The 14,879-nt window shown below is 41.6% G+C and overlaps 1 protein-coding gene across 2 annotated transcripts in view; it reads left to right on the top strand.

Annotated features, from left to right (window-relative positions):
• Positions 1 to 14,879, top strand: part of ETS1 (ETS proto-oncogene 1, transcription factor) — a 185,681-nt gene that overhangs the window by 64,929 nt on the left and 105,873 nt on the right. Inside the window, exon 1 of one of the 2 annotated variants that reach the window (XM_070765929.1) lies at positions 9,506 to 9,835. The exons of the other annotated variant lie outside the window; for it this stretch is intronic. Coding sequence (XP_070622030.1) covers positions 9,751 to 9,835 — 85 coding nt within the window. The 5' untranslated portion in view covers positions 9,506 to 9,750. Of the gene's footprint in view, positions 1 to 9,505; positions 9,836 to 14,879 lie in introns of those variants that run through there. 2 annotated transcript variants of the gene reach the window in all.

The following is a 14,879-nucleotide window of genomic DNA, read 5'->3' as shown; positions in this document are numbered from 1 at the left end:
GTAATAATAATAATAGTAATAATAATAATAATAATAATAATAATAATAATAATAATAATAATAATAATTGGATATACAGTGATACCTTGTCTTACAAACTTAATTGGTTCCGGGACGAGGTTCTTAAGGTGAAAAGTTTGTAAGACGAAACAATGTTTCCCATAGGAATCAATGGAAAAGCGATTAATGCGTGCAAGCCCAAAATTCACTCCTTTTGCCAGCCAAAATGCCCGTTTTTGCGCTGCTGGCACTCCCCTGAGGTTCCCCTCCATAGGAAACCCCACCTCCGGACTTCTGTGTTTTTGCGATGCTGCAGGGGAATCCCAGCAGGGAAATCCCAGCATCGCAAAAACAAGTGCTTCGCTGGCAATGGAAGTCCGGAGGTGGGGTTTCCCATGGAGGGGAGCCTCGGAGGAATCCCAGCAGTGCAAGAACGGGTGCTTCTCTGGCAACAGAAGTCTGGAGGCGGGGCATCCCAGGGGCGGTGGTGGGTTTGTAAGGTGAAAATAGTTTGTAAGAAGAGGCAAACAAATCTTAAACCCCGGGTTTGTATCTTGAAAAGTTTGTATGATGAGGCGTTTGTAAGACGAGGTATCACTGTATTTCTTGGAACCCTGACACCCTTCCTTCCTTCCTTCCTTCCTTCCTTCCTTCCTTCCTTCCTCCCTCCCTTCCTCCCTTCCCTCCTTGTGGTTAGAATGCAGTGTTGCAGGCTAATTCTACCAATTGCCAGTAGTTCAATTCTGAGCAGCTCAAGGTTGACTCAGGCTTCCATCCTTCTGAGGTAGGCAAAATGAGGAGCCAGATTGTTGGGGGGCAATATGCTGACTCCATAAACCATTTAGAATGGGCTGTAAAGCACTGTGAAGCAGTATATAAGTCTAAGTGCTATTGCTATTCTATATTTTTGTGTGGCATTAATTGTGGTGTCCTAGAGCTGAATTCCTGAAATGAATAATTGAAAAACCCTACATTGACCTGATTTCCAATGATCGCCGGAAATTCTCCTTAAAATTATCAGTCTGGGATTATTCATTCTTACACAGTTGCTACGCAAAAGGTCCAAAGAGAGGTTTGTGCATAATAGGTCTTTTAAAAAAAACAACACCTTTGCAGTGCAATGAACAATAGTGAGATGTTGTTGACAAGAGAACGACAGCTAGCAGAGTGCTTAATGACATCCATTCTGCTTATTATTATTTTTTCTGTGAGAGGTGACAGTAAATGGGTCTCTGTGAGTCATAGTCTCCTTTCTGTGAATTGCTGTTTGTGGTTTGGTACTTTTTATAAAAAAACAAAACAAAACTTAGCAATGAAATATTTACGTCAAAAACCAAGGCTTTTTGGTTATAGAGCTATGTGTATAATATGTTGCTATGATACATATCTCACCACTGTTGTAACCTTGGTGTTGGGGAACTGGGTAACGTTATGTAGGAAGGCCTCTCAGTTGTCAGCAGAAAAAAAATCATATATATGTGTGTGTGTATGTGTGTGCGTGTGTGTATGTATTTTATATATACCTGTATACAGTGGTACCTCTACCTACAAAGCCTCTACTGACAAACTTTTCTAGCTAAGAACTGGGTGTTCAAATTTCTTTTGCCTCTTCTCAAGAACCATTTTCCACTTACAAACCCAAGCCTCCCAAACTGTCACTGGAAAAGGCAGAGAGAAGCCTCTGTGAAGCCTCTCTAGGAATTTCCTGGGAGGAAACAGGTCTGCAAAAGGTGGGGAGAAGTCTCTGTGGGACTTCTCTAGGAATCTCCTGGGAGGAAACAGGGCTGGAAAACGCGGGGAGAAGCCTCTGTGGAGCCTCTCTAGGAATCTCCTGGGAGGAAACAGGGCTGGAAAAGGTAGGGAGAAGCCTCTGGGAGGCCTCTCTAGGAAACTCCTGGGAGGAAACAGGTTTAGGTTAGGTTTAGGTTTATTGGATTTATATGCCGCCCCTCTCCGCAAACTCGGGGCGGCTCACAACAATAATTAAAAACAGTACAGTACACAATACCAAATCCAATGCCCACCCATCCAGTTCCAATTTAAATTAATAATCTCATAAAAAACAGTATATATAAAAAACAGGCACACAGTCAATCAATCAACAAAACAATATGGGCAAGGGGGAGGTGTTTTAGTTCCCCCATGCCTGATGGCAAAGGTGGGACTTAAGGAGTTTACGAAAGGCAGGGAGGGTGGGGGCAATCCTAATCTCAGGGGGGAGCTGGTTCCAGAGGGTCGGGGCCCCCACAGAGAAGGCTCTTCCCCTGGGTCCCACCAGACGACATTGTTTAGTCGACGGGACCCGGAGAAGGCCAACACTGTCAGACTTTCTACTAAATCTGCACTTCTATTCTACTAGTTTTTCTCATCATTCCTATCACCCATTTCCTCCCATGGTGACTGTATGAATGTAACCTGTTGCGTATATCCTAATATTTGTGTTAATATTGCTTCTACATTGCTTATTTGACCCCTATGACAATCATTAAGTACCACATGATTCTTGACAAATGTATATTTTATTTTATGTACGTTGAGAGCATATGCACCAAGACAAATTCCTTGTGTGTCCAATCACACTTGGCCAATAAAAATTCTATTCTATTCTATTCTATAAATATATCATATATCATAAAAACTACTACAGAGTATGGAAAAAATTGTACAACTGGATCGAGAGAAAAAAGAGAAACTAGCAGTAAAAGACTATTATGTACATTAAATGGAATTGTAAAAAAATCAATTTGTGTTTTATGTATATAGGGAAATGTAAATGTTTAATGTTAGATGTCTGTCAAAAAACTCAATAAAAAAATTGAAAAAAAAAGAGAAGAAACTCATGGAACTAAAGACCTTCCCCACTGCTAATTAGAAATGTTCTCCACCTATTTTTGAGTACCAACATGACATTTATTGTCCCTTTTGTCAAGGCTTTTATTGTTTCTGTTGCCAAATCTACCTGATTTCTCACTGCACCTCAGTGACAAATTCTACCAGGGTTGACTTTGAACAATAAGAATAATGGGGGGAAATTTACAATAGCACAGCGAATGATGACTTAAGCTCCTCTCACCCAAGGGACAAATTTAAGATGAAGGGAGTGTCATGGAAGTATAGCAGAAAGATAGAAGCTAGTGGGGGTGAGAGATGGGGTTCATACTATGTTTAGGTACATTCTGCCTGTGCCAACTTTGGTTTGATGATAGGTAGCTAAGTAGATAGACAGATAGACAACCGAAGTAGGGAAAGACCCAAGGGAGAGATTGTAGATTTGAATGAGCTGATCACCGACAGATCTTATCTTTGGGTAGAGAAGTACTGTATATGAAGCTTGGTTTACATGATGAATAACATTTAATAGCTCTTTCTAATCCTCCCTCCCTCCTTTCTTTCTTTCCTTCCTCCTTCCTTCCTTCCTTCCTTCTTTCTTTCTTTCTTTTCCTTCCACCCTCCCTCCCATCAACCCTGAAACTGGGCATGTTACTTGGAACCCTGTACCTACCTTCCTTCCTTCCTCCTTTCCTTCCTTCCTTCCTTTCCTTCCCCTCCCCCATCCCTCCCTCTTTTTTTCTTTCCTTCCTTTCCTTCCCCTCCCTCCCTCTTTCTTTCTTTCATTCCTTCTTTCTTTCCTTCCTTCCTTTCCTTCCCCTCCCTCCCTCTTTCTTTCTTTCTTTCTTTCCTTCCTTTCCTTCCCCTCCCTCCCTCTTTCTTTCTTTATTTCTTTCTTTCTTTCTTTCTTTCCTTCCTTTCCTTCCCCTCCCTCCCTCTTTCTTTCTTTCTTTCCTTCCCCTCCCCTCCCCTCCCTCCCTCTTTCTTTCCTTCCTTCTTTCCTTCCTTCCTTTCCTTTCCTTCCCCTCCCTCCCTCTTTCTTTCTTTCTTTCTTTTTTTCTTTCCTTCCTTTCTTTCCTTCCCCTCCCTCCCTCCCTCTTTCTTTCTTTCTTTCTTTCTTTCTTTCTTTCTTTTCTCCTCCTACATGGATCAGCACAGAAAGGCTGAATAAGAGGAGTCCCCTCCTACACCTTTCTTCCTTTCCGTTGTTTTTCGTTTTCTTTTCTTTTTTTCTGATCTAAATAGTGCATGGCTCTACTGAAAGTCTTGTTAATTTCAGGGAGAGGGAAAATATGACTACACAGATAAAAATGCAATCAGGCAGGTCTCAGGTTTTGCTCTTAGGTCCCATCAATTACTTCCTGAAAATACCTGAATAGATATTAAAAAGCCATTTTTCACTAAAAAGACCTGTTTATGCTTATAGATGTTGCATCCTCATTCTTTTTTTTTTTAAAAAAAATAGGTGATATGGTTAAAAACTTAAAGGTTGAACAACTACAGCTCCTTCCCAACTAAGCTATTTCTGAATCTCCGCCAGTAAATTTATTTATTTATTTATTTATTCATTCATTCATTCATTCATTCATTTAATCATTTATTTATTTATTTATTTATTTATTTAATCATTTATTTATTTATTTATTTATTTATTCATTCGTTAATTCATTCATTCATTCGTCCAATACACAAATACATAGGAAGAAAAGTAGACATGTGATAATATATATAAGGGTAAAAGTGAACTTAGAAGAGAGGATATATGAAAGGAAGAGAATATATACGATAGGTGAAAGAAAGGAAAGACAATTGGACAGGGGACGAAAGGCACACCAGTGCACTTATGTACGCCCCTTACTGGCCTCTTAGGAACCTGGAGAGGTCAATCGTGGAGAGTCTAAGGGAGAAGTGTTGGGGGTTAGAGGTTGACACAATTGAGTCCGGTAATGAGTTCCATGCTTCGATGACTTGATAGTTGAAATCATATTTTTTACCGTCAAGTTTGGAGCGGTTCGTATTAAGTTTGAATCTGCTGCGTGCTCTTGTGTTGTTGCGGTTGAAGCTGAAGTAGTCATTGACCTTAATAACTCTTGCACCCCAAAACGCCATGCCAAGTAAAGAGAACATTCACTCACTTTGGAGGAATTTTCCAGAATTTTTTTAAACCGTGCGATTATCATGGGAAAGTGACTATCAAAAACATTGTGTAGCAGATGGCTCTTCCTATTTTTTTCCCCATGGCAACCTTATTAGATAGATTAGATTGAAGGAAACTGCCCAAGGACTAAGGCTGTGTTTTTTTCACTCATCTCAGCTCTGGTAGAACCTACACGCACAATAGCATTTCCCTCTCTCCATAACGCTGATAGTATTATATGCTTGTAAGTAAGCACGCTGCTTGTAATTGAGGTTACAGGCTTACTCTGTTGTGTGAACCCAAAGGGTCACCACTGTGGACTATCATAAACTGTAATCACACTGTAATCTCAACTAAGTATAGGCTCAGTTTTCACGAGGGAGCAATTTTAGATCTTGTAGTAAATGGCAAGTGTGTAAATCCAATTAGAGTTATGCTTGCTAACGGGTAAAACTCTGGCTTATTTACACTTGCTGGTCACGATTTGAACCTGGAGCTTTGTCATTAGATCGACAGATGTATCTACCGCACAAATCCCAGCGGCCGATAAGGTCCCACAGAGTTGGCCTTCTCTGGGTCCCGTCGACTAAACAATGTCGTTTGGCCTTCTCTGTGGCGGCCCCGGCCCTCTGGAATCAACTCCCCCCGGAGATTAGAACTGCTCCCATCCTCCTTGTCTTCCGTAAACTACTTAAGGCCCACCTATACCGCCAGGCATGGGGGATTTGAGACACCTTTTCCCCAGTCTAATTATAATTTATGTTTGGTATGTATGTGCTGTTTGGTTTTTAATTATGATAGGGTTTTTAGTTTTTTTAAATATTAGATTTGTGCCAGTATAATATTGTTTTTATCATTGTTGTGAGCTGCCCCGAGTCTTCGGAGAGGGGCGGCATACAAATCTAATAAATAATAATAATAATAATAATAATAATAATAATTATTATTATTATTATTATTATTATTATTATTATTATTATTATTATTATTATATCATTCCAGTCCCATTCAAACAATCTACAACCCAGCATCTTCAGATATGCCCCATCCCTTCTCTGATTACAGACTGAAATAACTTTTTTTATATAAAAAATGGCATTCCACCCGCAACAATATAATGATATGCATTGAAATAACTTCTTTAAAAAAAGAGGGACTCTGAAGCGGTGGGGAGGACAACACACCTCCCATCCCAAAGCCTCCTTAAGCACCATGAAAGGCACCTCTGGCAGCCCAGACAAACCCGAGATGGCTGGGACTAAAGGGGGAATGGCAGGAAACTGGCCGGGCCTTCGTGCTGCTCTCAAATTTCCTGGGAAATTTTTCCAGCCTCGGGTTCTTAAGTAGAAAACGGTTCTTAAGAACAGGCAAAAAAATCTTAAACACACGGTTCTTATCTAGAAATGTTCTTAAGTAGAGGCGTCCTTAGGTAGAGGAACCACTGTACATACAAATTGGGTATAGTAGGACAGGAAGGCAGGCACACTGGTGCGCTTTATTTATTTTATTTTATTTATTTATTTTGTCCAATACACAATACATAGAAGAGAATTGACATGAGGTAATATATATAATGAAAAATATAAAATAGAGGAGAAGATATATGAAAGGAAGAAAATATATATGATATATGAGATAAAGGAAAGACAATTGGACAAGGGATGAAAGACACACTAGTGCACTTATGTACACCCCTTACTGGCCTCTTAGGAACCTGGAGAGGTCAATCGTGGACAATCTAAGGGGTAAATGTTGGGGGTTAGGGGTTGACACTATTGAGTCTGGTAATTAGTTCCATGCTTCGACAACTCGATTGTTAAAGTCATATTTTTTACAGTCAAGTTTGGAGCGGTTAATATTAAGTTTGAATCTGTTGCGTGCTCTTGTGTTGTTGCAGTTGAAGCCGAAGTAGTCATTGACAGGTAGGACGTTGCAGCATATTATCTTGTGGGCAATACTTAAATCGTGTTTTAGGCATCGTAGTTCTAAGCTTTCTAGACCCAGGATTGTTAGTCTATTTTCGTAGGGTATTCTGTTTCGAGTGGAGGAGTGAAGAGCTCTTCTGGCAAAATATTTTTGGATGTTTTCAAGGGTGTTGATGTCCGAGATGTGGATATACAAATTGGGTATAGTAGGACAGGAAGGCAGGCACACTGGTGCGCTTATGCACGGCTCCTTAGGGATCTCTTAAGAAATGTGTTAAGGTCCACAGTAGACAGTTAAAGGTAAAAGGTATAGGGGTTAGAGAAATTAACAAACAGAAACATTGGCCTAAGGCAGAGAGAGGGGCGAATCCAGAATCCAAAGCTTGGGAAAAACTTTTTAATCCCGAAATAGCATGAAAGGATGGGCAAGCTTCCAAGATTCGGCAGAACTCATCATCATCATCAAAGAGAAGACACAATAGAGGCAGGGAGAATTACAAACCTGGAGGCTGCAAATTCAGACCCTACACTTGCTGCTACTTCTTCGCGGTATAATTTTTATTTTTATTTTAGTAGAGAGATAGCGATGGCGGCAGCATCCTGCCACCGTAAAGAGCCCCAGGGGGAAGTTGATATTTTATTTTTTTAGTTGCATTTTGAGCCATTTTGCTGGGTACCAATCAAGCCCCCCCCCTCAAAAAAAGTGATTTATTTTTAAATAAACTGAATGGCTAACGCCACTCTTTGAAAACTTTGTGGTTTGTATAGTTTAACTGAGCTGCTTGGAGATCTGGTGGAAAGTTGTCAGGAGATTAATTGCACTTCCTTCTCTCTCTTCTCTCTCTCTCTCTCTCTCCTCTCTCTCTCTCTCTCTCCTCTCTCTCTCTCTCTCTCTGTGTGTGCAAAGGACAGTTGGACATGGGTGGGGGGCAGGTTTTTACTAAAAAAAGTAGGGGGGGAGAACTTGTTTACCTAAAAAAGGGAACTCAATTTCACAACCTTAGGAGATGAGCTAGCCAGCTCGGCTCCACCACCACTTTCACATGGTAATTTAGGGAAAATTATACCTCCTTCAACTTTTTTTTTTAAAAAACCCCCAAACCTAGGGATAAAATAAAGGGCACACGGGGTCAATCGCCTGCAGTGGGCTCCCAAAAAGAGGGGGGTCCCTCCACTTTTTAAAGAAGAAAGAGACCCTAAAACGGGCAGAAGGAGCCTTGAAGAGGCTCATCATTAAGAACTCATCTTTTTGCGCCTGTCCTGATGGTGATTGAATTTGAATTTTAGAATAGAATGGAACTGTTTCAACTCCTACCCTCAAAATGTCGCTACAGAGCACTGCACACCAAGACAATTAGACACAAGAACAGTTTTTTCCCCGAACGCCATCACTCTGCTAAACTAATAATAATAATAATAATAATAATAATAATAATAATAATAATAATAATTATTATTATTATTATTATAATTTATTAGATTTGTTTGCCACCTCTCTCTGAAAACTCAGGGCAGCTCACAACAATAATTCCCTCAACACTGTCAAACTATTTACTAAGTCTTCATTACTACTACTATTAGCTTTTTCTCATCATTCCTATCACCCATTTCCTCCCACTTATGACCTTATGACTGTAACTTCTTGCTTGTATCCTTAAGATTTTTTATTAATATTTATTGTTTCCCCATTACTTATTTGACCCCTATGACAATCATTAAGTGTTGTACTACTATCATTGACCCCTATGACAATCATTAAGTGTGGTACCTCATGATTCTTGACAAATGAATCTTTTTCTTTTATGTACATTGTGATTGGACACACCAGATAAATTCCTTGTGTGTCCAATCACACTTGGCCAATAAAGAATTCTATTCCATTCTATCTAGCATAGCATCGCATCGCATCGCATCGCATAGCATAGCATAGAATTCTTTATTGGCCAAGTGTGATTGGACACACAAGGAATTTGTCTTCGGTGCAGATGCTCTCACTGTACATTTTTTTTTAAAAAAAGATAAGTTTGTCAAGAATCACGAAGTATAGCACTTAATTAAAACTTTGATTAAAGAGTTTTAGAATTTTTAGAGATTAAAACTCTTTGAGGATACAGATGTAGCTTGAAACATCTTGGAACCGGGGTAGACTTGACTCCGGATCAATGAAACTCTTGACTCCGGATCAATGGGGCTTCCCAAAGGTGCGGTCCTTTGTCTACGCTCCCAAGGGACCGACCCAACAAACACCCACCCGTTGGTCTTCCCTTCCCTCCGCTACACGGAGCGAGAAGAAACCCAGGGAAGAAAGGGCGCCACGTGGAGGGGTATGCTGCGCCCTGTTTTTCTTAGCCGGGGTTGGGGCGACGGAGACCGGGACCCAGCGGCAGCTGGGTTGGTCCCAGCCAGCCGTTCGGAGGCGGAGGAAGCCCTTCCCACCCACCCACTCACCCCCGGCCGCTGTCCCCGAGCGGAGGCCGCCTCCCTCCCTCTTGCGCCGCAGCCCAACTCCTCGCTTGCAGCCGCTACAGGGCGAGGAGGAGGAGGAGGGTTGGTGGAGGGGGGGCACGCTCGGAGAAACGCCCTAGCAAGACGCAAAGGGAACGCGGAAGGGAGCGAGAGCCGCGGCCGGAGCCCATCAGGGCCGCGCTGAAGAGCGAGCGGAGCGGAGCCGCCAAAAGCAACCGACCCAAGCCGGGCAGCCAACTCACTCAGCCGGGTTCATCTTTGCCCAACTTTGCGCCCCCCCCCAGGAGAAGCGCCTGGCCGTTCCAAGATTGGGGAGCCCGGGCTTCTCGCCACCGAGGTCCCTCTACCCCCTTCCCCGGCTTCCAGGCTCCCTCCGGCGACCCCTTTGCAGCCATGAAGGCGGCCGGCGACCCTCCGAAGCCCACCTTGACCCTCATCAAAGCCGAGAAGGTGGAGGTGGATCTCTTTCCATCCCCCGGTGAGTGCCAGTCGCGCCTCGCCTCGCCTCCCCGGGCGTCCAGGGAAAGAAAGGGGGCGAAGGGCTCGGCCGGGGGTGCAGAGGGAGAGGGCCAATGTCGTTTTCGTTCTTTTTTTCTCCTTCCCTTCTTTCGTTTGATTCCAAAACTCCTCTTTTCTTTTCCTGACTTTTGGCGGTTTGGGGAAACCTCTCCAACCCTCCCTCTCTGTCCTCCCTCTCTGGAGAGGATGCTTTGCTTTGAGACCTGGATCCTTTGGCTTCTCGACTAGGGAAAAGGGTTCCGTTGTGGTCCCCAGCTTTAGGGGCCACAAATTTGTAAATCCGTGGGGTTTGCGGTGGGGTGGAAAGGCAAAGAAGAAAGGTGATGGAGAGGGACTGAATGTCCTGCAGGCATCAATCAACCGCGGTTGTGTCAAGTCTTACTTTCTGATCTCCATCTCGGCTCCTTACTAGTAGGTCAAAGAGGAGGCGAGGAGCGGGTTGCGCGATTGGGTGAGGGGTGGGGGTCGAGAATGGGGATCCAGTTGACCTCACATCTCCAGAAAAAAAAAAAGAGAGAGAGAGAGAGAGAGAGAGAGAGAGAGAGAGAACGAATGTGTGCATAAGATAATATCTGCTTCTATTGACAGTTGTACCCTACTCCCCAGACCTTGTGTGTTTTCCCCTCTGGCCCTCCGTCATGAATGATCGATCGATCTATTGATCTCCTCCCTGTCTCAAATCCCACCTCTCCTTCTTTCCTCCCCCGTGTATTTCTGTCCGTGCTGAGGTGTAATACAATTTCGGGCATGCGGTTGGAAGAAACTTAATAGATCGGGGCCCCGGAGCAATGATGTGGTGTATTTGCGTGGGCTTCAAAGGAGGCTGATTTGTACTGCAAAATAGACCTCTGTTGAAAAGTTGCCTGTTGGAACTTCCTCTAAGCATAAACTCTGAGGTGCCAGGAGCACCTTTTAAAGGGGAAAAGCAGGAGAAGGATGGGAGAAGAGAGAGTGTTTTGATAGTAGGTTAGACTGAATAATGCAGATGCTTTCATTGAGTTCCATTGTTAGTTGAGTTGTGAGCATGTTCAAGGAAGGAGAATCAGGGTTTATCAGGGATCCTCAAACTTGGCAACTTTAAGGTTTGTGGACTTCAACTCCCAAAATTCTGGAGAATTCTGGGAGTTGAAGTCCACAAGCCTTAAAGTTGCCAAGTTTGAAGACCTCTGGTTTAGATTCTCATTAAAAAAAAAGAAAGAATTGCATTGATAGTGTATGGAGATTCTCAACCTTTCACGACATGGTTGTCCCAAAGGTTCTTTTCAAAAGGCAACTGGACTTTTTTCCCCTTGAGGAAGAGGTTTCCCTGCTCATCCAAGAAGCTTCTTCAGTTTTGATGTGGGGGGGGGGGGTGTTCAGTGCAGAACTGAAGAAGCTGCTTAGATGAGAAGGGATAGTCCAGCTGTCTTTTGAAAAGGGACACTGATAGTGTGTAGGATGCAGGAGGCGTCCACTCAAAAGTAACTCATTTGAATCCAGTAGGACTTCCTCCAGTTGGGCTGCAGCTTGGGTGCCCTTAAGGCAGCTATTTCTTTTGGCCCTTCTAAACAGGGCAGGCTCTTGTTTTGGAGTTTTCTGCCAGAAAAGATGAAGCTGTAATGCATGAGGTATCCAGAGAATGTGGATCCTTCCAGAGATTTAAGGGAGATCTAGAGATGAGAAAATTCTGATTACTTTCTTGACCTTTTCCACTTAACATTTATATACACCTCAATTATTCCCTCCATATCCCATTCATCAATTTCTAATTCGTCCTGCCAATATCTCGTCAATCCTATTACTACTTGTTCTTCCACTTGTAATAATTCTCTCTATATATTACCTGTTTGTGCTTTTATATTCTTGCACTTATCCCTTAGTATCTTTTCTAAATTTGTTTCTTGTCTCATAAATATTTCTTTGTTTTCCCTTTTACTTAAATATGTACTTATCGCATTGGTTTGTAACCAGTTTTGTTGTCCCAGGCACCTCTCTATTTCATTTCTAGTCCTTTCATATAACTGTTCTATTCTCTGTATACCTTTCCTCCTTAGTTCCCATATTATCTTTGTGAGGTTACTTTCTTTCTTTGTATTTATCACATGCAGCATGGCTAATTTAGAGTTTGTCACTTTCAATTTATCTTGCCATTTCATCCAACTCTCTATTATCGCTTTAGTAGGATCTAATAGCTTATTTATTTCTACCTTATTCCATTTCCTAAATAATAATTCCTGATTCTTAATATCATTAATTTCTTTCTCTAATTCTACTCATGGTTTTTCCTCTAATAATTGTAATTCCATTAGCCTATAAAGAATGAACAATGTAACCCAGAGACAAAGCAAATGAAGGACACAAAATTGATTCTTCCCTGGTGAAGGGGTTTTTTTCTGTATGGTGATGGTACACATGTTTTCTGTTTTGTTTTTTGTAAAATCCTTTAAAAATCAATAAAAAATTATATTAAAAAAACATTTATATACACCTCTTTAAAAACAAACAAACAAACAAACAAACACCTTCCTAAATTTACTTCCCTTTCTAAAGAGGGCCTTAACCCAAGCCAAAAATACAATGATTTGTTTGCCTTGGGAAGAAAATAAGTTTTGTTAATGATTAGGTCTAATTTGGGTTGTTTTCCCCTTTTAGATATAAATGCTTAACACCCCAGGAGAGTTTCAGTCAGTTTTTCATATTTTTTTTGTGGTCAAGTAAATATATTGGCTATTTCCCCCTGCATCATTATGGCCAAAATACTCTTCCTGGATTGTTTGTAACTCCCACCCCCAGCCTCAAAGGCTGGATAAACTATGATGAAAGAGAAGGAAGGAGGGGGGGAAGAGCCTAGCCCTTGATGCTATCTTGTGGAGACAATTTCAGCAGCATGTTGCTATGCTACTGGGACCGTCAATAACTTTAAATGCTCATCGTTAATGCTAAACCCAATGATTGGTGCATTACTGGGAAGATCTGCTTTCTTTTAACCTTAGGTGACTTTGCAAGCTCCAAAGGTTAAGGATTCTGCTACTGTACTGGATTCCTAGAAAGAAAACAGTGTTTAGCATTTCCTTGGTCGTCTTCTTCTTCATCTCTTTCTTCTTCTTCTTCATCTTCTTCTTCTTCCTCCTCCTTCTCTCCCCCTCCTCCCCCTCTTCCTCCTCCTCTTCCTCCTCCTCTTCCTCCTCCTCCTTTCTTCACCTCCTCTTCTCCTTTCCCCCTTCCCCTCTCCCCTGCCTCCTCCTCCTCTTGAATGTTAATCATGGTCAGGCAAAAGGCTAAGCATGTCTACATTCCCATGGTGAGGAAACGATTAAGCCTTAGCACCCAGATGATCACCACCACAGTTGAATGTCCTTACTACTACTACTACCACTACCACCACTACCACTCCTACTCCTCCTCTTCTCCTCCTTCTCTTCCCCTCTTCCTCCTCCTTCCCTCCTTCTCCTCTTCTTGAATATTAATTGTGATTTCAAATTCACTACCTCTTCTTCTTCTTCATCATCATCATCTTCTTCTTCTTCCTCCTCTCCCCCTCCTCCTCCTCTTCCTCCTCCTCCTTTCTTCACCTCCTCTTCTCCTTTCCCCCTTCCCCTCTCCCTCTCCTCTTCCTCCTCTTGAATGTTAATCATGATTTCAAACTCACTGCCTTTCTAACAATATCAGTTATTTAATTAATGTTTTCACTTTCCTTCACAAAGCACCCACTGTTTAATGGATTATTTCATGTCCTAGCAAATTGAGGGTGGATGGGTAGGGTAAAACAAAGTATAGCTGAAAGCTGTACCAGGATTTGTACCACCATTTGTTCATCAGAACTAATCCTTCCATCCACCCCACCATTCAGTCAGAACTGATGAAGCTTCTTGAATGTGAGGGGGAAACCTCTTCATCCTCAAGGGGAGGGGAGATTCTTTTGAAGGAAAAAAATAAACATAGTCCAGTTGAGTTGAGGGGGGATGGACCCACATTTGAGACTACCACAACATTGCTTTCCAATCAATGAATTTGCAGCATAATTTTGCAAATGCGGATACTTATAAGGCATTGTAAAAAATAGATGCTCCTTAAAAACAAAGGAGCAATACCATCAAATATACAAATGCAAACATTACCTTGAATTGGAAGGTATTAAATTTCTTGTGGATCTATAGAAAGTTCTTAAATGAAGAATAGAAGAATGTTGAATTGTAAAAGGGGCGACAACTGTTTTCTAAAAGAGACATTCTTTGGGGTTTTGTATATGTTGATGATGAGGTTATGGGGTATGAAAAACAGAAATAAACCTTATGCAAAAGAAGCTTTTGAACAGATAAATGAATTAGGGAGACCTCAGTTCAGACCTTGCCATAATCTAGCTAATAATGTCTGAAAACTGTGAAACAATATATACACGTTTAATAACTATTTAGTAATTGTGAAACCCACCCTTGTAAATAAGTCTCCAGATTTTTGCATTTGTAGAGATCTTTATTAGCTTACTTACCTACCTACAACCTAACTGCATTAGTCATTTGTGGCACTAGAAAAGATGAGTGTAGAAGAAAAAAATTATCAAAAAAAGAACTCAAGGGGAAAAAATATTTCAGTTTTCAAAAGCATACTGACTCCTTCACCTGAAAATGATGAAACCCAAGGGATTGATATCAGTCTGTTTGCAAACAGGGACTAGACCACTCTCTGTTCCTGATAGTCGGATCAGAAGATTCAACTAAAGACAAATGGCTATGGAACAGTGATAAGCATGAGTGTTCAGGAGACCTAACTGTTGGGTTGTTAGTGAGTATCCTGTGAGCCAAGACAGTAGACTTTCATCAAATGAACCTAATCTCTAGTCTTAACATATCTCTTGGCTATCATCTAAGTATTGTCACGGAAATATAATGTTTAAAGGGGGAAAAAGTGATTGAGTGCATGGATAATTACATATAATATCTGTTGGGATATCAATACAGAGATTTCTTGGTTGTGACTCTGATGCCTCTCAATTGTGACTCAACAGATATTAATATATACAGTGT

This window comes from Erythrolamprus reginae, chromosome 12, assembly GCF_031021105.1.
Source record: "Erythrolamprus reginae isolate rEryReg1 chromosome 12, rEryReg1.hap1, whole genome shotgun sequence".
NCBI classification, from domain to species: domain Eukaryota; kingdom Metazoa; phylum Chordata; class Lepidosauria; order Squamata; family Dipsadidae; genus Erythrolamprus; species Erythrolamprus reginae.
The sequence above is the reverse complement of the archived record's forward strand: the minus strand, read 5'-3'. Positions and strand labels throughout refer to the sequence as shown.